Source organism: Anomaloglossus baeobatrachus, chromosome 3 (genome assembly GCF_048569485.1).
Source record: "Anomaloglossus baeobatrachus isolate aAnoBae1 chromosome 3, aAnoBae1.hap1, whole genome shotgun sequence".
Taxonomy (NCBI): Eukaryota; Metazoa; Chordata; class Amphibia; order Anura; family Aromobatidae; genus Anomaloglossus; species Anomaloglossus baeobatrachus.
In genome coordinates, this window is record NC_134355.1 from 225,131 (window position 1) to 251,352 (window position 26,222).

Here is a 26,222-nt window from a genome sequence, read left to right on the forward strand (position 1 = left end):
GCCAGAAGTCAATCAGCTGTGCACATGACACCACCACCTGTGGCATCTCAGAGTCCAAGGGTCTGTGCACCACCTCAGCCATCTCAGAGTCCAAGGGTCCGTGGTGCGATTGTGTGGGAGTTTTTTTCCAAGAGTCCTTCGGACCAAACGGTTGCCATTTGTCAAATCTGTCAGACCAAGCTTAGCAGAGGCAGAAGTACTTCCAGCTTGGGCACCTCCAGCATGAGAAACCATATGTTATCCAATCACACCACTAGGGGATTGACATCTCTAGGTGAAAAACACGATTTCCAGGCTCAAAACTCTGCCACTTCCCCTGGGCTGCCTGCTTCCCAAACTGGTGTGCAAGAAGGTGGCGCAGATACCTCCTTCTCCCAACCTGATGTTGGCCAAACTCAATCATCAACGACATCAGCTTCGATGTCCCAGCGTTCCGTTCAGTTGTCCTTACCACAGACCTTCGAAAAAAAGCGAAAATACCCCCGTTATGCACTCAAGGGCAGAAACCATAACTGCACAGATTGCACGATTGATAGCTCTTGAGATGTTGCCGTATCGGCTTGTGGAAACAGAGGCTTTCCGCGACATTTTGGTGGTGTTAGAACATCGGTACTCTGTGCCTAGCCGCCACTATTTTTCTCGTTGTGCCGTTCCTGCGCTCCACAATCACGTGTTTGTAAATATCAAACGGGCTCTCACCAACGCCATAACAGGGAAGGTCCACTTAACCACAGACACATGGACAAGCGGAAGTGGACAGGGACGCTACATCTCACTGACTGCACACTAGGTGAACCTGGTGGTGGCTGGTAAAGAGTCTGAGCCGGCAACATCCCATATAATTCCCACACCCAGAATAGCGGTGTCACAGCGGAATCACAGTTTCAGTAGCCTCCTACACAGCAACAACTCCCACCTCTTCCTACTCTTCATCTGGCTCCTGTGCATCCTCCTCAACATCCGCCGGTGTCCAACCGTTGACATCATTCCCCAGCTGGGATCTCTGCAGCACTTTTTCTCAGCTAAGAGGCAACATGCTCTACTGAAGCTCATCTGTATCGGTGACAAATCTCACACGGCACCTGAGCTTTTGAAAGCAATAACTGAGCAGACAGATGAGTGGCTTGAGCAGTTGGACCTCCGTCCAGGGATGGTAGTGATGATAATGGTCGTAATCTGGTGGCGCTTTAAAGCTTGGAAAGCTTGTACACGTTCCTTGTATGACCCACGTTGTAAATTTATTGGTTCTGCACTTTCTGAAGAAATACCCTGGGATACCACACCTACTTACCAAGATACCACGTATTAGCGCACATTCCGCAAGCCATCTCCCTCTTTTGCTGGCCTGGCAGTGCTGCAGCAGCGCTTACACTTGCCTCGTCACAGACTGATATGTGACCTCCCTACGAGATGGAATTCAACCTATCATATGTTGGCCAGGATCCATGAGCAGCAGAGGGCAGTGTCAGACGCAGCTGCCAGACAAGTATGTTAATAATCACTGCTTTTAAATACATATAACACCAAGATAAAGTGCATTCTATTTAAGTATTATCAAGGACTATATATGGGCAAAAAATCGCAAGACTAAACAACAAGAGAAAGGAGGACAAAGCGATGAAAGAGCCCAATCATGCAGAAATGAGGTTGTAACAAAAATTGATTTTATTATCACACATTTATTACAGTGAATACAAGTGTTTTTTAGGGACAACTGCAATGCATCATAATTAAATCCATAAAAACGGAACTGTAGATATTATTCACAATTGTGTACACATTGATTTGCTATAAATATATCTATATTGCTGTGCCAGTAAACGCTGTGTATTTTATATTAGAGCACACGTGGCAGACCAGATTAGCAAGACATACTCTTTCCAAATGCAGTCATGCAATAGGTACAAAAGGAGTAGGAGGCGTAATTGCCATATTCCACCATTGCATGACTGACCCAAACAGTGACTTATAACACGGACCACTAGGGGTCACTGTTGCTCTTTTAAACAAATAAAGCATCCTGCCTGCCACATGGATCTAAACCACACATATGCATATTGAAAGAGGAATCAATCAATATAGGTGCACAATTGAATACCCAATGCTGTCACTTTCCCACATATACAGCGCAATTAGATAAATGTGCAATACACAACATTCCCACATATAGCAACACAATAACCAGTTACCGTTTAGACAGTTTCACACCTGACACGTGTTTCGATGTTCTTCCTCAAGGGGTGTGAGGAAGCTGCCAGACATAAGTACTGCCGAGTGGGTGTGGATTGCAGACATTTGTCAGGTCTTGGAGAATTTTGATTACTGTACCAACATTGTGAGGATGCTGTTATCAACATTACCATTCCACTGATTTGTTTATTGAAACGCTCTCTGGATGATCATGCACCCAAGTTGTCTGTGGATCCAGACTTCACAATGGTTGCTAGTAATCCACACAACCTCGGCCAACAAGCTCAGGCACCTTTGCTCAGCATCATGAGGATGAGGTGGATGATGAAGAACAGGAATGCTTTGAAGTTGGTAACCAAGGGATTGACAACCCAAGCTTCAGGGCTATCCAGCATGGATGGCCTGAGGAGGAGGAGGAGAGACAGACTGAGGAGGAGAGGAGGTTTAGGGAGACAGAATGTATTCTTAGCAGTGACACACAAAGGTTTCCAGTTCGGAGTCTGGGACACATGGCACAGTTCATGTCACACTGCCTTTCTCATGACTGTCGGCTAGTCCACATTTTGGCAGACAACAAATACTTGTTATGTACCTTCCTTTACCCACACTACATAAACAAATTTGCTTCGCTACTTGTGGAGGCAAATAAGGATTGTACTACGGAAACATTCAAGAAGGCTGTAGTGGAGCAGTTGATGAAACGATTACCCTCAGATCACGCTGGTGTTAGATGTAGCATGTCATCTTACACAACAGGATTACAAGAGAGGGCTACGCATAGTAGGAGCAACACAGGCGGGGGACTAATGTGCCAAAACTGGTCCATTTTCCACAAACCGTCAACTGCGAATCAGATACCGGTTGGGGGAACTATGACAAGGAGGGAGCAGTTAAGTAAGATGGTGAGGAACTATGTAGGTGACTGTATCAGCGTGCTTTCCGAGTCTACTGTTCCCTTTAACTATTGGGTTTCCAAGCTCAACACTTGGCCAGACCTCGGCTTATACGCTTTAGAAGTGCTAGCTTGCCCTGCTGCGAGTGTGTTGTCTGAGCGTGTTTTCAGCTCAGCGGTGTCAATAATACCAGATACTCGCACACTACTATCCACGAAAAGTGCAGACCGTTTGACCATGATCAACATGTACCATAGATGGATTTCCCCAGAGTATCTCAGGCCGCCTGTTAACAGTACCCAATAATAAGTGTAGCCCCAAAATGTGGATTTCTTAAGTTTAAATAAGTTCCATTGCTTCTCGTTCAAGACTATTTTATCTTCTATCATCTAATGACACCGCATAACTAATGTAACTTGTTATGCTGCTGCCATGTAATTGTTTGGCCCAATCACCCAGGGCAATATTTTTCAATCCTTTGTACATTATGCACTGGTACAAGCACTGTCGAGGCTGCACTGTCTAGAACAATTGGTCAGGCAGTCTCTATTTGTGTTCTTTATTGATGCTGTGCTCCACGGTGTGTTACACATGGCCCCTTGCAAAATCAGAATTATTTTAGATCCTTGGCATGTTATGCCCTATTGCTTATCCTACCAATTTTTTTAATATAAGCTTTTGGGAGCTGTTGGCAGTACCTTGTGATGCTGTGCTCCATGGTGTCTGAACCATTATCCCCTGGGGGAACTGAATTGATTAAACATTTTGGCATGTTATGTCCTGTTGCAAATCCTACCAATTTTTTAAAAAAAAGCTGTTGGGAGTAGCTACTAATGCAGTGCTCCATGGTGTTTGAACCATTCCCCCTTGGGGAAACTGAATTTTTTTAAATCCTTGGTGTTAGCTAGTGGAATAAAGCCTGAGTTTCAGAGTGAAACAACTGCCACTTCCACGGTGCTGCATGCTTCACAAACTGCGGTCTAGGAAGCTGGCGATGATGCCTCCTGCTCCCAACCTGCTTTTGGTCAGATGTAATCATCATCAACAACATCTGCTTCGATGTCCCAGCGTGGAGTTCATTTGTCCATAAAACATACATTACTGAATCATTTCAATAGAATTTGAATAGAGGGCCACTGGAGCCGGTGGTGTTAGTGGAGCAGGAGGAGGACAAGGCCAACACCCAAATGGCCACATTGGCAATAGCACCGTAAAGTGTTATGGAGTACGTATTCCAACTTTCACACTAATGATATAGAGGATGCAGAAAACTACAAATGACTGCTGTCATTCCCCAATGTATGTTACAGGGCCCACCTGAGCCTAACAAGTATGAGATTTGAGGACAGCCAGTGGCCCTTCCTACATTTGAGTAGAGGGCCACTGGAGCCGGTGGTGCTGGTGGAGGAGGAGGGCAAGGTCAACATCCCAACGGGCACATTATAGCTGGCCTTTTAAAGTTCTGTCAAATATGTCCCAAAAAAGGAGGCGCGAGACAGACACCAATATAATGAATATTCTAATCGAAAAAGAAGGAAAAATATAAAAAACGAAACGTGTGAACATATGCTAAAGTGTTTTTTTTTTTTTTTGTGGCGGTCGGGGCTTGATTTGACGTTTTATTAGTTATTAGGCACTAGAAACTGTTTCTTAGCAATTTCCCCTCTTTTTTACTTTGGTTTGAGAGCTGTTCTGGAAACTACATAAACGCCATGTGCTGCTCTGACCACGTTATTCAAAGACACCAGAAATGCAGTCAGGCACCTTCTACAGGCTTTGCCCATACTGTTTCAGCCTTTTCCCATCCATTTCAGCCTTTTCCTCTCCATTTCAGCCTTTTCCTCAGTCACCACAAGTCATCGACAGGTTCAACGTAAAATTATTCCGGTTTCCCATAGATTTACATTGGGGGTCGAATATTCGCGAATACTCGAATAGTGGCGAGGTATTCGCCGGATATCCGTTGAAGCGAATAATAGGGTATTCGATCATCCCTAATAGAGACGCGTCTGGTGCTGCTCCTCCCAGAGAGATAGAGACGCGTCTGGTGCTGCTCCTCCCAGAGAGATAGAAACTCGTCTGGTGCCGCCTCCTCCCAGTGAGATAGAAACGCGTCTGATGCCGCCTCCTCCCAGTGAGATAGACGCGTCTGATGCCGCCTTGTTCCATAGAGATAGAGACGTGTCTGATGCCGCCTCCGCCCAGTGAGATAGAGACGCGTCTGATGCCGCCTTGTTCCAGAGAGATAGAGACGCGTCTGGTGCCGCCTCCTCCCAGAGAGATAGAGATGCGTCTGATGCCGCCTCCTCTCAGAGAGATAGAAACTGTAGCGCCTGGTCCCACCAGACCCCGTGGGGGGCGCGCTCCTTCACATGTGCCCAGTCCCAGCATGGCTCCCACTAGCACTCCCAGTTATAGCCCCAGGCAGCGACGGCCTTCCTCTTACCGGTCCCATGGCTCTGCAGATGTTGCTCCTGCTCCCAGGCATTCTGCAGCCTCTTCCTGTCTCCCTTCTTTACACAGGGCTACAGTAAGTGACTCTAGGCTGCGCGCGAGGCCACACCCCCTTTCTTAAAGCGGTATGCCCCGTTTTCTGGAAGTGACCTCAGAGGTCACCTGTTACCTAATAGGTATTTAGGTTCACCTCCCCCAGCAGCAGGCGCCCGAGCAACGCTTCCATTAGAGCCTTGCCAGTGTCCAGACCCCTTGTGCTGTTATCTGTTTTCTGTGCTTTGATACCTGGTTCTAATCCCTTGTCTCACCATAGTGCCATCCGTACAATTCCGGCTGGGGACGTCACCGCTCATACTGACAGTGGACGTCACCGTGCCCTACCTGCCGTGGACATTATCCGTGCCGTACCTGCGGCGGACGTCACCTGCTGTGAACATTTCCGGTGCAGTTTCCGTGTCCTGCCGGCTGTGGACGTCACAACCTTGCTACACCTGGCCCTACAGAGACTCCTACTACCGGTTCCTGGCTGCCGTGCATTTAGGCCTCCTGGTGAGGCGCCGCACAGTCCCTGTATAGGGGTTCGCTGCTGGTCGCCTTCTCAGGGGAGTCCGGTGCACGATCCAGTGGGTCCACCTCCGGCCGCTCCTCGGTGAGCGTAACAGAAACGCGTCTGGTGCCGCCTCCTCCCAGAGAGATAGAGACGCGTCTGGTGCTGCTCCTCCCAGTGAGATAGAGACACGTCTGGTGCCGCCTCCTCCCAGAGAGAAAGAGACGCATCTGGTGCCGCCTCCTCCCAGAGAGAAAGAGACGCGTCTGGTGCCGCCTCCTCCCAGAGAGATAAAGATGCGTCTGGTGCCACCTCCTCCCAGAGAGATAGCGACGCGTCTGATGCCGCCTCCTCCCAGAGAGATAGAGACGCGTCTGATGCAGCCTCCTCCCAGAGAGATAGAGACGCGTCTGATGCAGCCTCCTCCCAGAGAGATAGAGACGCGTCTGATGCCGCCTCCTCCCAGAGAGATAGAGACGCGTCTGATGCCGCCTCCTCCCAGAGAGATAGAGACGCGTCTGATGCCGCCTCCTCCCAGAGAGATAGAGACGCGTCTGATGCCGCCTCCTCCCAGAGAGATAGAGACGCGTCTGATGCCGCCTCCTCCCAGAGAGATAGACGCGTCTGATGCCGCCTCCTCCCAGAGAGATAGAGACGCGTCTGATGCCGCCTCCTCCCAGAGAGATAGTGACACATCTGATGCCGCCTCCTCCCAGAGAGATCGAGACGTGTCTGGTGACGCCTCCTCCCAGTGAGATACACGTCTGATGCCGCCTCCTCCCAGAGAGATAGAGACGCGTCTGATGCCGCCTCCTCCCAGAGAGATAGAGACGCGTCTGATGCCGCCTCCTCCCAGAGAGATAGAGACGCGTCTGATGCCGCCTCCTCCCAGAGAGATAGAGACGCGTCTGATGCCGCCTCCTCCCAGAGAGATAGACGCGTCTGATGCCGCCTCCTCCCAGAGAGATAGAGACGCGTCTGATGCCGCCTCCTCCCAGAGAGATAGTGACACATCTGATGCCGCCTCCTCCCAGAGAGATCGAGACGTGTCTGGTGACGCCTCCTCCCAGTGAGATACACGTCTGATGCCGCCTCCTCCCAGAGAGATAGAGACGCGTCTGATGCCGCCTCCTCCCAGAGAGATAGAGACGCGTCTGATGCCGCCTCCTCCCAGAGAGATAGAGACGCGTCTGATGCCGCCTCCTCCCAGAGAGAGAGACGCGTCTGATGCCGCCTCCTCCCAGTGAGATAGAGACGCGTCTGATGCCGCCTCCTCCCAGAGAGAGAGACACGCGTCTGATGCCGCCTCCTCCCAGAGAGATAGAGACGCGTCTGATGCCGCCTCCTCCCAGAGAGATAGAGACGCGTCTGGTGCCGCCTCCTCCCAGAGAGATAGAGACGCGTCTGGTGCCGCCTCCTCCCAGAGAGATAGAGACGCGTCTGATGCCGCCTCCTCCCAGAGAGAAAGAGACGCGTCTGGTGCCGCCTCCTCCCAGAGAGATGGAGATGCGTCTGGTGCCGCCTCCTCCCAGAGAGATAGACGCGTCTGATGCCGCCTCGTCTCGGTGACCGCAGGAAAAAGCTTTCTGATACTTAATTTTACAAAAGAAATTAATTTAAAAAAGTCAGAATGAAGTTGTTTTTATCCATTTCTCTGGAGCTTTTTCCAGTCTTCCCATTATAGTAACATACATTTTTTCATTCAAAACTAAAACTCATCTTGCAAAAAGCACAAATGTCTGAGACGCCTGTCCATGCAAAATTAAAGGGAGCAAATGAAAGCTCAAAACACACCTCTGGTGGGCACAGGGAGCACGGCCATGATGGGGGTGATTGCGCCGGCTCTGGTGGGGGCTGGGAGCACGGCCATGATGAGGGTGATTGTGCCGGCTCTGGTGGGGGCAGGGAGCACGGCCATGATGAGGGTGATTGTGCCGGCTCTGGTGGGGGCTGGGAGCACGGCCATGATGGAGGTGATTGTGCCGGCTCTGGTGGGGCAGGGAGCACGGCCATGATGGGCTATTGCCCCGGGACCCCTTATTGTTTCTCCAGTTAGAGCACGCTGGGGACAGGGAGCACGGCCATGATGGAGGTGATTGTGCTGGCTCTGGTGGGGACAGGGAGCACGGCCATGATGGAGGTGATTGTGCCGGCTCTGGTGAGGGCAGGGAGCACCGCTATGATGGGGGTGATTGTGCCGGCTCTGGTGGGGCAGGGAGCACGGCCATGATGGGCTATTGCCCCGGGACCCCTTATTGTTTCTCCAGTTAGAGCACGCTGGGGACAGGGAGCATGGCCATGATGGAGGTGATTGTGCTGGCTCTGGTGGGGACAGGGAGCACGGGCATGATGGAGGTGATTGTGCCGGCTCTGGTGGGGGCAGGGAGCATGGCTATGATGGGCTATTGCTGCGGGGCCCCTTATTGTTTCTCCAGTTAGAGCACGCTGGGGACAGGGAGCACGGCCATGATGGGCTATTGCCCCGGGACCCCTTATTGTTTCTCCAGTTAGAGCACGCTGGGGACAGGTTGCTCATACACTATAACAGACTTGGGGCACGGATTATTTTAGGGATGTTTGAGTATTGTAAAAATCCCATGAATTGTGTGTCATTCTGAATATATCCTATTCGGGGCAGGGGTCTGTCCTCATGCAGCTGGAGAGCTGCGTCCACTCAGGTAAGATGTGACCCCGCCACTCTGCTGTCTGTCTTCAGGGTGGTCTCACAGCTGCTGGCGGAGATGGACGGGCTGCACTCCTCTAGTGACGTGTTTGTGATTGGAGCCACGAATCGTCCGGATCTGCTGGATCCCGCTCTGCTTCGCCCTGGAAGGTAACACCCTAATGTGTCTTCTCACGCAGGGCGTCACACCAGGCAGCCTAGAGGAGGCTGCAGACATGCCAGATATTCTGCATTGCCCCAGAACTGGCTGAATGGGAGATGAAAGAAATCCTAGAGTCACACCTGATCTGGTCCAGGAGGTATGGGAGGTACAAAATCATCAGGCAGTAGAGCGATCAATCAACTTGCGAAGATCCGGGAACAGAATCAGCAGATGCACAAGTAGAGCCAGGAAGCGCCAATATTGACTGGCGGTGGGGACTGGCTCTCAGGGGTTTATACAGTTATGCTCAAAAGTTTACACACCCCAGCAGATTTTTTTGCTTTCTTGGCCTTTTTTCAGATATTATGAATGATCACACACAATCTTTTTTCCACTCATTGTTAGTGGTCGGGTGAAGCCATTTATTGTCATCTACTGTGTTTTCTCTTTTTAAATCATAATGACAACCAAAAACATCCAAATGACCCTGATGAAAAGTTCACACACCCTGGTTCTTAATACCGTGTATTAGCCCCTCTAACATCAGTGACAGCTTGAAGTCTTTTGTGGTAGTTGTGGATGAGGCTCTTTATTTTTTCAGATGGTGAAGCTGCCCATTCTTCTTGGCGCAACCAGTTCCTGTAAATTCCTGGGCTTTCTTGCATGAACTGCGCTTTGCTTGAGTGCTCCCCAGAGCACCTCAGTGACATTAAGGTCAGGAGACTGAGGTGGCCACTCCAGAACCTTCACTTCATTCTGCTGTAGCCAATGACAGGTCATCTTGTCCTTGTGTGTTTTGGATCGTTGTCATGTTGGAACATCCAAGTACGACCCATGTGCAGCTTCCGGGCTGATGAGTGCAAATTTGCCCCCAGTATTTGCTGATAATGTGCTGCATTCACCTCTCCTTTGACCAAGTTGCCTGTGCCTTTGTAGCTCACACAGCCCCATCATCAGCGATCCACCGCCATGCTTTATTGTAGGATTGGTGTTTTTTTCTTCATAGGCCTTGTTGAAACCTCTCAAAATGTAACATTTATGGTTGTGGCCAAAAAGTTCGATTTTGGTCTCATCACTCCAAATTCCCTTGTTCCAGACATTTGGGGGCTTGTCTCTGGGCTGTTTGGCGTATTGTAGGGGAGATACTTTGTGGCATTTGCGCAGTAATGGCTTTCTTCTGGCGACTCGACCATGCAGCCCATTTTTCTTCCAGTGCCTCCATATTGTGCCTCTTGTAGCAGCCGCACCGCTAGTGTTCAGTGAGTCCTGGATTTCAGCTGATGTTATTTGTGGGGTTTTCTTTGGATCCTGAGCACTTTTCCTGGCAGTTGTGGCTGACATTTTTGTTGGTCTACCTGATCGGGGTTTGGTTTTCACAGAGCCCCGGAATTTCCATTTGTTAATCACAGTTTGAACACTGCTGACTGGCATTATCAATTCCTTGGATATCTTTTTGTATCCCTTTCCTGTTTTATACAGTTCAACTATATTTTCCCATAGATCCGTTGACAATTCTTTTGCTTTCTCCATGACTCACAATCCAGAAACGTCAGTGGCTGGAGGACAGATGCCAGAGTCTGTCTGGATCCCAGAACCTCACTCAGCTTTTCTGCACTCGCTCATTACAAGCAGACAGGTCACAGGTGAGGATGTCACCTTTATTAGCCATTCACACCCATGTGTCACCTTCTGTGCATGTTATCAGCCAAAATCACTGGGGTGTGAGAACTTTTCATCAGGGTCATTTGGATGTTTTGGGTTGTAATTCGGATTTATAAAGAGTAAACACAGAAGATGATGACAAATGGCTTCACCCGACACTGACCATGAGCGGAAAAAAAGACTTATTATTCATATTCTCTGAAAAAGGCCAAGAAAGCAAAAAAATCTGCCGGGGTGTGTAAACTTTTGAGCACAGCTGTATAGTGAACAGCCCCATCCAGTGCTGACAGCAGATAGAAACCCAAAAAAAAGGATTAACCCCGTCACTTCTAGACTGGCTGGAGCCAGAAGTCCCTGGAATGATATTGGATTGATGCTGTAAAGCGCACCCTCACCAAGGACGCGACGGCCGAAGCACCTTAAAGGGAAGGTATCGTCAAAAAAAAAAAAAAAATAATAACTGACAAAATGTAAAGTAATAATGTTTAAATGTTTTTGTTTAAATATTTTTGTTTTTTTAATTGTGCAAAATATAAAAAAAAAAATTAAAAAGTTTGATATTTTCCACTGTTAAACACTAGGGGGAGCAGCTTCTGAAATCCTACTGAATTTCCACTGTATAAAAAGCTCAGATTACAGCCTGCCGTAAAGTGGGCGGAGTCTGCTCTCCTGTGTGTGATGGCGCCTCCTCCTCCCAATCTGAGTGTTTACAACAGATAACAGAGAATGACATGTAAGGACACAGTGCACAGCCATTTTCCTGGTGACCAGAAATGTCTAAAGTGTCACCAAGGACAGCAGGAGTATCGCCCAGGACAGGATTAGATACACGGCTCAGCAGACAGTATCACACAGGATAGGATTAGATACACAGCTCAGCAGACAGTATCACACAGGATAGGATTAGATACACAGCTGTGCAGACAGTATCACAGGATAGGATTAGATACACAGCTGTGCAGACAGTATCACAGGATAGGATTAGATACACGGCTCAGCAGATAGTATCTCACAGGAGTATTAAATACACGGCTAAGCAGACAGTATCACACTGGACATGATTAGATACACACCTCAGCAGACAGTATGACACGATAGGATTGGATACACGGCTCTGCAGACAGTATCCCACAGGATAGGATTGGATACACGGCTCAGCAGACAGTATCACACGGGATAGGATTAGATACATAGCTCAGCAGACAGTATCACACAGGATAGGATTAGATACACATCCCTGCAGACAGTATCACACAGGATAGGATTAGATACACAGCTGTGCAGACAGTATCACAGGATAGGATTAGATACACAGCTGTGCAGACAGTATCACAGGATAGGATTAGATACACGGCTCAGCAGACAGTATGACATGATAGGATTGGATACACGGCTCTGCAGACAGTATCCCACAGGATAGCATTAGATACACAGCTCAGAAGACAGTATCACAGGATAGGATTAGATACACAGCTCAGCAGACAGTATGACACGATAGGATTGGATACACTGCTCTGCAGACAGTATCACACAGGATAGGATTAGATACACAGCTCAGCAGACAGTATCACACAGGATAGGATTAGATACACAGCTGTGCAGACAGTATCACACAGGGGAGGATTAGATACACAGCTCAGCAGACAGTATCACACAGGATAGGATTAGATACACAGCTCAGCAGACAGTATCACACAGGATAGGATTAGATACACAGCTCAGCAGACAGAATCACAAAGGATAGGATTAGATACACGGCTCAGCAGATAGTATCACACAGGAGTATTAGATACACGGCTAAGCAGACAGTATCACACCGGACATGATTAGATACACAGCTCAGCAGACAGTATGACACGATAGGATTGGATACACGGCTCTGCAGACAGTATCACACAGGATAGGATTAGATACACAGCCGTGCAGACCATATCACACAGGATAGGATTAGATACACAGCTGTGCAGACAGTATCACACAGGGGAGGATTAGATACACAGCTCAGCAGACAGTATCACACAGGATAGGATTAGATACACAGCTCAGCAGACAGTATCACACAGGATAGGATTAGATACACGGCTCAGCAGATAGTATCACACAGGAGTATTAGATACACGGCTAAGCAGACAGTATCACACCGGACATGATTAGATACACAGCTCAGCAGACAGTATGACACGATAGGATTGGATACACGGCTCTGCAGACAGTATCACACAGGATAGGATTAGATACACAGCCGTGCAGACCATATCACACAGCAGAGGATTAGATACACAGCTTTGCAGACATCACACAGGATAGGATTAGATACATAGCTGAGCAGACAGTATCACACAATAGGATTAGATACACAGCCCTGAAGACAGTATTACACGATAGGATTAGATACACAGCTCAGCAGACAGTATCACACAGGAGAGGATTAGATACACAGCCCTGCAGACAGTATCAGACAACATAGGATTAGATACACGGCTCAGCAGACAGTATCACACGACAGGATTAGATACACAGCCGTACAGACAGTATCACACAGGAGAGGATTAAATACACAACCCTGCAGACAGTATCACCGGTACACACATGCAGTGGTGCGCGCGCGTGCACACACACACACACACACATATACACACACACACAATCACCCCTGATGGGGACCTTGTGCCCCACACACACACACACACACACACACACACACACACACACACACACACACACACACACACGCACACACACAATCACCCCTGATGGGGACCTTGTGCCACACACACACACAATCACCCCTGATGGGGACCTTGTGCCCCCCACACACACACACACACACACACACACGCACACACACAATCACCCCTGATGGGGACCTTGTGCCACACACACACACAATCACCCCTGATGGGGACCTTGTGCCACACACACACACACACACACACAATCACGCCTGATGGGGACCTTATGCCACAAACACACACACACACACACACACAATCACCCCTGATGGGGACCTTGTGCCACACACACACACACACACACAATCACCCCTGATGGGGACCTTATGCCACACACACACACACACACAATCACCCCTGATGGGGACCTTGTGACACACACACACACACACAATCACCCCTGATGGGGACCTTGTGACACACACACACACACACACACAATCACCCCTGATGGGGACCTTGTGCCACACACACACACACAATCACCCCTGATGGGGACCTTGTGCCACACACACACACACAATCACCCCTGATGGGGACCTTGTGCCACACACAATCACCCCTGATGGGGACCTTATGCCACACACACACACACACACACACAATCACCCCTGATGGGGACCTTGTGCCACACACACACACACACAATCACGCCTGATGGGGACCTTGTGTCACACACACACACCTTTCACATCATTCCTCTCTGTGACCTCCGGTGGGCACTCCAGGCAGCTGTGCTGCATGCCATCCTCCCCTGCGTCCGGCCGACATTTCACACATCCGATCGCACACACTCACACATCCGATCGCATACACTCACACGTCCGATCGCATACACTCACACATCCGATCGCATACACTCACACACACTCACGATATCGCACATACCTGTACAATCGCGCGCACACACTCACATGCTTCCCATGTGATCCTCTCGCAGGTCCTGGAAGCTCACTGCACAGCATCGCAAGCGCCGACACACACTCACAATCACCCCTGATGGGGACCTTGTGACACACACACACACAGCAGCGGCGGGCAGAGCTGGGGGAGCTGCGGCAGCGGGCAGAGCGGTGACTTGGGAGAACGGAGGGAGGGGGGTGTCATTGGAGACGGTAACGGTGGGGAGGAGGGGCGGCGGCAGTAGCTGGGGCAGAGCAGGGGCTGGGGAGAACGGAGGGATGGGATTGCATCAGAGACAGTAACGAGGGGAGGGGAGGCGGCCCATACTCACACATCCTGGCGGGTGACAGGGGTAAAGTGGAGCAAACAGTACACGCTGTGAGCTCCACAATAATGGCGCTGAACTCCTCCAGGGGGCGCGTCCAGGTCACAGCAGACGCCCACTGTAACGTACTTCATGGGGTCGGATCCCGACTATCAGAGTCTATGCACAGGGGCTGCCATAAAGGAAGGAGTTACTGTCGTTACACACACGGCAAATCCAGCATGGCCGCCCCCAGTGCCTCCAGTAAAATAAGAATTACATAAAAACTAAATAAGCAGCGATTTTCATTTTGTATTAGAAATACTTGATTTCATAATCACTATTTTTTTTTTTTTCCAAAACGTTTTTTATTGATTTTTCAAATTTGTAAAAACATGACAAGTATCATTGCAAAAGAAGAACATTCGTCTGACAAAATGTGACATAGAGGTGGGTGATACCCCAATTTGGAGTTCCATGTTGCTGTTCGATTTAAGATAGTATACAGTAACATTAAACCAAAACATAGGTAATGAAATATAATATAACATATGCAATACAATTCGTTAAATCTCTGTGTCGTCCCTGAATGATTTCAATTTTGCTAGCGTGTCTTGGTATTCCCAACCGTCTCGTCTCCCCCTCCCGCCAGAGCCCCCTCCTAGGTGATTCTCAGTTTACCCAGGCTGTCCTGGATATCGCTCAGGATATACCACTCCGAGTGAACAAAAGGTGCCATCAGGTTAATTATTTCTCCCTGTGTGAATTGGCTTTCAATAAAATGTCTCCATCTCACAAAAAACTTGGCTGTCAACCCATCTTTATCCCTCTCCGCTTCTAGTTTTTCCCACTTCAGAAGGTTGTGTAGTTCGCCCACAACCTCCTTTATGGATGGGCCCTCCCTTTGAATCCAGTGTTTTAAGATGCAACGCTTAGCTATCAAGGCTATGTCATGCGTTATTGCGTATTTCCTCTTTTCCTGCGTGCTCGGTCCTCCTCCTACTCCTCCCTCAAAGGAGTGGAAAATCCACACCATTAAGTCTAGTTTGCTGAAAATTCCCCATGTTGACTGGGCAAATAGTCTGACTTGGTTCCAGAACCTAGCGATTGTCTCACATTCCCATAGCCCATGCAGCATATCCGTTTTTTCTTTTTGACACTTAGGACACCACCTATCCCTACCTGGTATGTTGAAACCTATAATGGCCCTATGTAGAATTCTGAATTGAGTGTCTCTCCATCTCTCATTGGTAATGTGTTTCCGCACTTGTACCCATCCTCTCAGTATATCATCCACCACTTCTTCCCTTCCCAATTGTTTCCCCCACGCTTTTAAAGTCCGACTATCCTCCCGAGAGATAAGCACCCCCCTTAGCGATCGATAAATTTTAGAGACATTTATACTTGTTACATCACATTCCAGTAACTCATCAATCGAACTTCTGTTCAGCTCTCTTCCAACCACACCCAGGTCTCCTATTATTCCATGTTTCAATTGTTCATACTGGATGACATGTGAGCTATTAAGGTTGTACTTATCCAGCACTTCCCGACCTGTCATCCACCTCCTGTCCTCCACATTCATAACATCTATCATTCTCCTGACTCCCCTCTCTTTCCATCTAGTAAATAGCTTGTTTTCTCGTCCCAGGGGAAAATTTGGGAATGCCCAGGGGTTCAAGTACTTGGACACTTTCCATGAGAGCCCCAGTTTTTTCCTTACCGACTTCCATGTTAGCATGGTGTCTCGGAATATAATTGAGTTCCTCATGTGCCCTTCAACCCTGGATAGTGGGGAGTGCAGAATGGACGTCAGATCCCACGGTGACGCATATTTAGTTTCCATCGCATGATCTGAGTGCCTACTCGTTCCTCTCACCCAATCAATTACATGCCTCATGATACATACAAGATTATACCCTTGGACATCTGGAAAGTTTAGACCTCCCTCCTCTGCTGACTTCATCAGCGTACGCAGCTTTATTCTGGGTTTCCTTCCCCTCCACAGAAATTCTGTATACGCGGAGTTGAGCTTATTCACATCCTTTAGTTTTAGCAATAATCACTATTTTTAATACAAAAATAAAAAACCGCGACACCTTCCCTTTAACAAGGGTGAAGCACATTCCGACAAACATCTCCTATTTGGTTCTTTATATTCTTTGAACTCTGCTCATTGCAAATATTCAGCTTTTTGAGTGGTAATCTGCGTAAAGGACACAAAGGGTCGTATTGTGTTACTTTTACTGATGTGGAGTCCACTGACTGGCAGGGGTGTGCTCGAAGCCCCAACCCCCAATCCACAGGGATTACTGGGATGTACTATTGTACAGTCTGGGGGTGTCCTGAGGCTGCAGTCATTACTGGGATGTACTATTGTATAATATGGGGGGGGTGTCCTGAGACTGCAGTCATTACTGGGATGTACTATTGTTCTGTATGGGGGTGTCCTGAGACAGCAGTCATTACTGGGATGTACTATTGTACAGTCTGGGGGGTGTCCTGAGGCTGCAGTAATTACTGGGATGTACTATTGTATAGTCTGGGGGGTGTCCTGAGACTGCAGTCATTAGTGGGATGTACTATTGTATAGTCTGGGGAGTGTCCTGAGACTGCAGTCATTACTGGGATGTACTATTGTACAGTCTGGGGGTGTCCTGAGACTGCAGTCATTACTGGGATGTACTATTGTACAGTCTGGGGGGTGTCCTGAGGCTGCAGTAATTACTGGGATGTACTATTGTATAGTCTGGGGGGTGTCCTGAGACTGCAGTCATTAGTGGGATGTACTATTGTATAGTCTGGGGAGTGTCCTGAGACTGCAGTCATTACTGGGATGTACTATTGTACAGTCTGGGGGTGTCCTGAGACTGCAGTCATTACTGGGATGTACTATTGAATAGTCTGAGGGGTGTCCTGAGACTGCAGTCATTACTGGGATGTACTATTGTATAATATGGGGGGGGTGTCCTGAGACTGCAGTCATTACTGGGATGTACTATTGTTCTGTATGGGGGTGTCCTGAGACAGCAGTCATTACTGGGATGTACTATTGTACAGTCTGGGGAGTGTCCTGAGACTGCAGTCATTACTGGGATGTACTATTGAATAGTCTGAGGGGTGTCCTGAGACTGCAGTCATTACTGGGATGTACTATTGAATAGTCTGAGGGGTGTCCTGAGACTGCAGTCATTACTGGGATGTACTATTGTACAGTCTGGGGGTGTCCTGAGACTGCAGTCATTACTGGGATGTACTATTGAATAGTCTGAGGGGTGTCCTGAGACTGCAGTCATTACTGGGATGTACTATTGTTCTGTATGGGGGTGTCCTGAGACTGCAGTCATTACTGGGATGTACTATTGTTCTGTATGGGGGTGTCACAAACCACCGGGGGGGTCACTCAGAAGTCCCCCGCGCTGGCTACCAGTACGTCACAATCGGGGGGTAACAAGTGGGGTCACCCCTCCTTTATACCTCCCGACCGACAGACAGAGCACGTGACGCGCTCTCTAGCGCCCCTCTTATAGTCAGGCCAATTATGGAATTGCCCGACAATAAGCAAGGAGGCCGCTATACTACTTATGCCGATTATTGAAGGGTCCCCGGTGAGAGTAAGGTATATATTCCCCCGACCTCCGCGGGCGGAATATATAATATCTTCCCGAGTCTCACTGGCCTCCCCACAATAATCCTTGGCACAACTCGCTGCCACCAACCGCTTCACGGTAACTATTAGCCGAACACACAGACGTGGGATTCAAGATCGAGATAACAGAACAGCCCAAGATTAATTATATAATTTAATCAGCCTAAAGCACACTAGAACTACAATATATACAATAGGGAATCTACAGAATATACATATGTCAGAGTACAGTTACAGATAAAGCATGGGTTACAAACAGGTATACAATTACATCAGTTACCTTGTGTGTCTGGCCACAGGGGGGCGCTGTAGACCAGGTTTCTAGGATTCTTCCCACAGATGTTTCCCAACCAGGCCCCCGAGCAGAAGAACACTGGAAAATGGCCGAAGTAGGGTTATCAACCTGGGCAGATCCAGGTCCCCTCCTACCTTAGTGACCTCACAGGGAAGCACTGCCACTCCCCCTGCATGGATCAGAATTATCCAGCAAAGGGGATATTGGCCATAACTTTGCCTGGGAGCGTCGTAGGCAGACGCCAATGCTCTCATTGTGACAGTTATGAATTTAGCTACAGAACGAGGGGACTCATGACCTGTCTACGAGTTCCCATATGGCTGATATCACGCCTGGGGTATTTCCCAAGCTCCCCCTTCCATAAAAAAGGTGTGCCAGCATCGTCCGCCTGCGCAAACACCATTTTTATGGTTGCCATATTTATCGGAGATATGGCTTGCGAGATATGAACCATTTTTTACTGGAGTCGTTCTGTCTGGCTACTTCCAAGCCTTGCTAATGAGATACAACTCTTGTTACAGGGTGACGGCAGGGAGTCATCCTGGGTCCATTGTCCTCACATCATCTCATCTCCATATCAGAGGAGATGGCTGTTGGAGGTGTAAGTGGGATGTGACACCTTCACAGATGCTGGACATTTGAGCACAAGAAGGGAGGGGGGCACTGCCAGGGAGTGATGAGAGCAATTATGACTTCTAGTCATAATTCCTCTTCATATCCCAGGATTTACCTCACACCTCCCCCCTTTTGAGGGCGCTAGGGGGCAGCACACTCCGGTGTTCCCCCGTGCGCCCGTCCGCGACCTCTCCTTGTCGGGACAGCCCGTCTGCGTTACCGTGGTCACGGCCCCTTTTGTGGCGAATGGTGAAGTCGTATTGCTGGAGCGCAAGGCTCCATCGCAACAATCGCCCATTCGTCTCAGAGACGGTGTGCAACCAGCTGAGGGGATTGTGGTCCGTCTCCACGATGAAGTGGCGCCCGTATAGATAGGGTTGCAGACGCTGCAGGGCCCACACTATGGCCAGGCACTCCTTCTCCATTGTAGAATAGGCCACTTCCCTTGGTAACAGCTTCCTGCTCAGGTACAAGACTGGGTGCTCTTGGCTCGCAGAGTCCACCTGGCTGAGCACCGCACCGAGGCCGAAGTCACTGGCGTCGGTCTGTACTACAAACGGCCGCGTGAAGTCGGCTGCCTGTAGCACGGGCGGGCTGGACAGGGCGTCCTTTAGGGCCCGGAAGGCTGTCTCGCAGTCCATTGTCCAATCGACTGCAGAGGGCAGCTTCTTCTTGGTGAGGTCCGTCAAGGGCTTTGCCAGGCTACTATAGCATGGAACAAACCTCCTATAGTACCCAGCGGTCCCCAAGAAGGACATCACCTGCTTCTTGGTCCTGGGGGTGGGCCAGGATGCGATGGCCTCCACTTTCTCAGGCTCGGGCTTCAGCGTTCCCCCACCTACCCGGTGACCGAGGTACTGGACCTCGCTCATGGCCAGCTGACACTTTCCCGGCTTGATGGTCAAACCTGCCCGGTGGATCCGCCTGAGCACCTGTGCTAGATGCTCTAGGTGGTCCTCCCAGGTGGGACTGAAGACGGCAATGTCATCCAGGTACGCGGCCGCGTACCCTTCAAGTCCCTTGAGCAGGGTGTTGACCATCCGCTGGAAAGTGGCAGGGGCATTCCTCATCCCGAATGGCATCACCGTGGACTCGTACAGTCCAAATGGGGTAATAAAGGCAGAGCGTTCCCTGGCCTTGCGAGTCAGGGGGATCTGCCAATATCCCCGGCTCAGGTCCATGATGGTCAGGTACTGAGCCCCGGCCAACTGATCGAGCAGGTCATCGATGCGTGGCATTGGGTACGCATCGGCGACCGTGACAGCATTGAGCCCCCTGTAGTCCACGCAGAACCGAGTGGTTCGGTCCTTCTTAGGGACGAGGACTACAGGCGAGGCCCAAGCGCTGTTGGATGCCTGGATCACCCCCAGCTTCAGCATCTCGTCAATCTCCTGGCGCATGTGTTGCTGCACCTCCAGGGAAACCCGATATGCTGAACGCCGGATCGGGTCATGATCCCCAGTGTCCACGTGATGGACAGCCAAGTCAGTCCTTCCGGGCTGGTTGGTAAACAACCCCCGGAAGGGGAGGAGGGTGGCCCACAGCTGGGACCGTTGGTCCTCCAAGAGCTGGTGGCCAACCTCCACATCCTCAATGGATCCGCCTGCCCTAACCTGGGCTAGCATATCCAAGAGGGTTTCCGCTTCTCCCTCCTCGGGCAGGTTGCACACGGGGAGCGCACATGCCTCCCGCTCATGATGTGCCTTCATCATGTTCACATGGAAGGGCTTTCGCCTTCCACGGGCGGGGTCCAGGGTGACCAGGTACGTTACAGGGTTGAGCTGCTGGTACACGAGGTATGGGCCTTCCCAGGCTGCCTGAAGCTTGTCCTGTGGTACGGGGACCAGTACCCACACCTTTTGACCCACTTGGTAGGTCCTCTCACAAGCGTTCTGGTCGTACCAACGCTTCTGATCGGCCTGGGCTTGAGCCATATTGTCGTGTACCAGTTGCGTCAAGGCCTGCATTTTGTCCCGGAAGCGCATGACATACTCGATGACCGACACTCCAGGGGTGGCCAAATCCCCTTCCCAAGCCTCTTTCACCAGAGCCAGGGGGCCCCGCACACGTCGCCCGTACAGGAGCTCAAACGGTGAGAATCCTGTTGAGGCCTGTGGAACCTCCCGGTAAGCAAATAACAGGTGTGGGAGATACCGCTCCCAGTCACGCCCATGGGAGTCGACCAACATCTTAAGCATCTGCTTTAAGGTGCCATTGAACCGCTCGCACAGGCCATTAGTCTGTGGATGGTACGGGCTGGCCACCAGATGTCGCACCTGGACTTGCTTACAGAGGGTCTCCATCAGCTGGGACATGAATTGGGTCCCCCGGTCAGTGAGCATTTCCTGGGGAAAACCCACTCGGGAGAAAATCTCCAGCAATGCGGTGGCCACCTTGTCAGCCCGAATGGACGACAAGGCCACTGCTTCTGGGTACCGGGTGGCATAGTCCACTACCGTCAGTATGAAGCGTTTCCCGGAGCTGCTGGGGATGGCCAGCGGGCCGACCAGATCCACAGCCACCCTCCTGAAAGGCTCATCGATGATTGGCAGAGATACCAGTGGGGCTTTGGGGCGTGGCCCCGCCTTCCCCACTCTCTGACAGGTTTCACACGAACGGCAGTAGGCAGCCACATCGGCCCCCATTTTTGGCCAGTAGAAATGCTGGTTTAACCTGGCCTTGGTCTTAGCGATCCCTAGGTGTCCGGCCATCGGAATCTCATGTGCGATCCGCAACAACTCCGTCCGGAACGGATAGGGTACCACCAACTGTCGGTCCCTGGGCCACGCCTCCGGTGAACCCTGCTGGACCGTGGCCCGGTACAGCCGTCCTTGGTCCCAGACCACTCGCTCCGGGTCCGAGTCCGAGGGAGGCTGTGCCGCCTGCTCCTTTAGAGCTTTCAGGCTGTCGTCAGCTTCTAACGCTGCCTGAAACTCCTGACTAGATGTGGCCAGAATCGACGAGACTGTCACATCTTCAGTCAGTACCCCGGGACCTGTGTCCTGGCCTCCACCTGACTCGGCTGCCACTTGGTCAGAAGGGGAAGAGCTATCGGACCTCCGGGAGGCCCCTTGGCTTCCAGCACTCCCACTGCGGGTGACAGCGGCCACAGCCGCTGCGACCGTGGGTCGTGCCTGCTCCTCCTCCGTTCCTGACCAAGTCGCCGGTTCAGGCAGACCTACCTGGCTTCCTGACACCCCGGTTGTGGGGGAACCATGCACCGAGATTTTACCTGGGAGCACTTCCGCTCCTGGACCGGCCCCAATCTCACCTGCCTGTTCCCCTCCTGCAGCAACAGAACCCCGCTGTGAAATCTCTGGGGACCCCACATTTGCTGTGGTAGCCCCCACCCCACACACTGGTCCTCCCCCTGCAGCACCCTGCTCTCTGCTTATCCCTGCAGAGGGCAACAGATCCCAGCTCACAGGCTGATTACTTGTAGAGGCATTGTCACACCTTTCTCTGACCCCCTCCCCTCCTGTCACAGCTGCAGCTGCGTGTGTGTCTATGGTGTCTGTGCAAGCAGAAATATCAGAGTTCACTCCCTCCTCCCTTACATCATTCATAGATAACACATTAACATTGTCAGGAGTCATGTCAGCACTGGCTGAAGGTTCAGCCTTTGGGGCGGGGCCAAACTGGGAGGTTATTTGCCCCAAATCTGTCCCAAGTAGCACGTTTGCAGGGATCCGATCAGTTACCCCCACCTCCCTCACCCCTCGCCCTGCGCCCCAGTCCACATAAATGTCAGCAACAGGCAGCGCCGGGTCAATGCCTCCAATCCCGGAGACAGCGAGGGTTTTCCCAGGGATCAAGTCTTGGGGGGACACCATCTCAGGCCGCACCAGAGTCACCTCCGAGGCGCTGTCTCGCAGTCCTATGGTCACAGACTGGCCGACGGTGACAGGTTGGAAGCTGTCCAGGGACCTACCACCACCCCCACCCACACAATACACCTTGGGCGGCCCTTGGGACGGGGACGGAGCCGGGGCCTTGGGACGCTGAGGGCACATGGCCTTGAAGTGTCCAGGTAGGTTGCACTGGTGGCACCGTCTTGGCTCTGCCACGGGCCTGGAGAGGGGAGTTGAGGGGGACACCCCCTGCAGTCTAGGGGCAGGTGGGGCAGTCGCAGAGTTCATCTTACCCCCTCTCCAGGTGCTGCTGGTGGCTGCTCTCCTGGCTTCAGGAGCCCGATTGTTGGTGTAGTCATCGGCCAGGGCAGCTGTAGCCGTGGATCCCTTTGGCTTCTGGTCTCGGATGAACTGGCGGAGATCCTCAGGGCAGTTCCACAAGAGTTGCTCCGTGATGAACAAGTCCAGGATCTCCGGTCCGGTGGAAAGCTGCAGGCCTTGGGTCCAGTGGTCGGCAGCTCGGGCAAGTGCCCGCCGGTGGTCAGCCCAGGAGTCCTTTGGTCCCTTCTGCAGCGTCCGGAACTTCTTGCGGTAGGACTCCGGGGTGAGGTTGTACTGTTGGATCAGGGCCCGCTTGATGGTGTCGTAGCCCTGATCCGCCTCAGCAGGCAAGTCCCCAAGGATATCCAGGGCCTTACCCCTTAAACGGGGGGTCAGGTATTTGGCCCACTGGTCCTTGTTCAGATGATGCTGCAAGCAAGTCCGTTCAAAAGCAGTCAAGAAAGAGTCCAAGTCTCCATCCTTCTCCAGCACTGGGAAGTCCTCAACACGGACCTTTGGAAGTTTGGTGTCTGGAAGGTCACGGGTGGCTGATGAGGGCCGGAGCTGAGCTAGCTGCAGCTGGTAGTTACGCTCTGCCTGGCGCTCTTCACGCGCTGCTTGCCGCTCACGCTCGGCCATGAGTTCCTTGTAGCCCTCCCGGTCTCCAGCCTGGCGTAGGGCCATAGCCATTTGAAGAAGGCTATCCGAGCCTCCCAGGCTCGGTGGAATGGCACGTGGTGATCTGCGGCCCGCTGCGGAGCCTGGTGCTTCACTGTCCATTGCAGAGCGGAGGGCTGGCGTCTGGCTCGTTGAGGACCCTTGGGCGAGCTGCTCCTCATCTTGTCCAGCAGTGCCCGGTTGTGCAATGTCCTCTGCAGAGCTGTTTTCTGGCGTCGAGCTCCTGGAGGACTCGTGGACAACCTCCTCATCGTCTCTGGCCTGAGCATCGGCCATTCCTTTGGCTTTGCTCCTGGTGCTCTCAGCCATTCTTGCAGACTTTTGGTCACTGACAAAGAACTGACACCTGATGCCTCCACACACCTTACAGTATCTGCACTCTGACACTCTAGTGTTGAGCTAGTCTGAAGACCCCAGCAGCCACAGCTGCTGCAGGCAGTCTTTAGTGTCTGGGAGTATGGGTCTCACACTCACACACACTATTATCTCGATCCCACCGCTTGCCACCAATATGTCACAAACCACCGGGGGGGTCACTCAGAAGTCCCCCGCGCTGGCTACCAGTACGTCACAATCGGGGGGTAACAAGTGGGGTCACCCCTCCTTTATACCTCCCGACCGACAGACAGAGCACGTGACGCGCTCTCTAGCGCCCCTCTTATAGTCAGGCCAATTATGGAATTGCCCGACAATAAGCAAGGAGGCCGCTATACTACTTATGCCGATTATTGAAGGGTCCCCGGTGAGAGTAAGGTATATATTCCCCCGACCTCCGCGGGCGGAATATATAATATCTTCCCGAGTCTCACTGGCCTCCCCACAATAATCCTTGGCACAACTCGCTGCCACCAACCGCTTCACGGTAACTATTAGCCGAACACACAGACGTGGGATTCAAGATCGAGATAACAGAACAGCCCAAGATTAATTATATAATTTAATCAGCCTAAAGCACACTAGAACTACAATATATACAATAGGGAATCTACAGAATATACATATGTCAGAGTACAGTTACAGATAAAGCATGGGTTACAAACAGGTATACAATTACATCAGTTACCTTGTGTGTCTGGCCACAGGGGGGCGCTGTAGACCAGGTTTCTAGGATTCTTCCCACAGATGTTTCCCAACCAGGCCCCCGAGCAGAAGAACACTGGAAAATGGCCGAAGTAGGGTTATCAACCTGGGCAGATCCAGGTCCCCTCCTACCTTAGTGACCTCACAGGGAAGCACTGCCACTCCCCCTGCATGGATCAGAATTATCCAGCAAAGGGGATATTGGCCATAACTTTGCCTGGGAGCGTCGTAGGCAGACGCCAATGCTCTCATTGTGACAGTTATGAATTTAGCTACAGAACGAGGGGACTCATGACCTGTCTACGAGTTTCCATATGGCTGATATCACGCCTGGGGTATTTCCCAAGCTCCCCCTTCCATAAAAAAGGTGTGCCAGCATCGTCCGCCTGCGCAAACACCATTTTTATGGTTGCCATATTTATCGGAGATATGGCTTGCGAGATATGAACCATTTTTTACTGGAGTCGTTCTGTCTGGCTACTTCCAAGCCTTGCTAATGAGATACAACTCTTGTTACAGGGTGACGGCAGGGAGTCATCCTGGGTCCATTGTCCTCACATCATCTCATCTCCATATCAGAGGAGATGGCTGTTGGAGGTGTAAGTGGGATGTGACACCTTCACAGATGCTGGACATTTGAGCACAAGAAGGGAGGGGGGCACTGCCAGGGAGTGATGAGAGCAATTATGACTTCTAGTCATAATTCCTCTTCATATCCCAGGATTTACCTCACAGGGGGTGTCCTGAGACAGCAGTCATTACTGGGATGTACTATTGAATAGTCTGAGGGGTGTCCTGAGACTGCAGTCATTACTGGGATGTACTATTGTATAGTCTGGGGGGTGTCCTGAGGCTGCAGTCTTTACTGGGATGTACTATTGTATAGTCTGGGGGGTGTCCTGAGGCTGCAGTCTTTACTGGGATGTACTATTGTATAGTCTGGGGGGTGTCCTGAGGCTGCAGTCTTTACTGGGATGTACTATTGTATAGTCTGGGGGTGTCCTGAGGCTGTAGTCATTACTGGGATGTACTATTGTATAGTCTGGGGGGTGTCATGAGGCTGCAGTAATTACTGGGATGTACTATTGTACAATATGGGGGGTGGGGGTGTCCTTAGACTGCAATTATAACTGGGATATACTATTGTTCGGTATGGGGGTGTCCTGAGGCTACAGTCATTATTGGGATGTACCATTGTTCAGTATGGGGGTGAAAGGTGTCTT

General features: G+C 50.9%; 1 protein-coding gene across 1 annotated transcript in view; it reads left to right on the top strand.

The window, feature by feature from the left end:
• The window catches only part of PEX6 (peroxisomal biogenesis factor 6), a 101,468-nt gene that overhangs the window by 59,006 nt on the left and 16,240 nt on the right, over positions 1-26,222 (top strand). Inside the window, exon 14 of the mRNA XM_075338916.1 lies at positions 8,801-8,917. Coding sequence (XP_075195031.1) covers positions 8,801-8,917 — 117 coding nt within the window. The remainder of the gene's footprint in view (positions 1-8,800; positions 8,918-26,222) is intronic.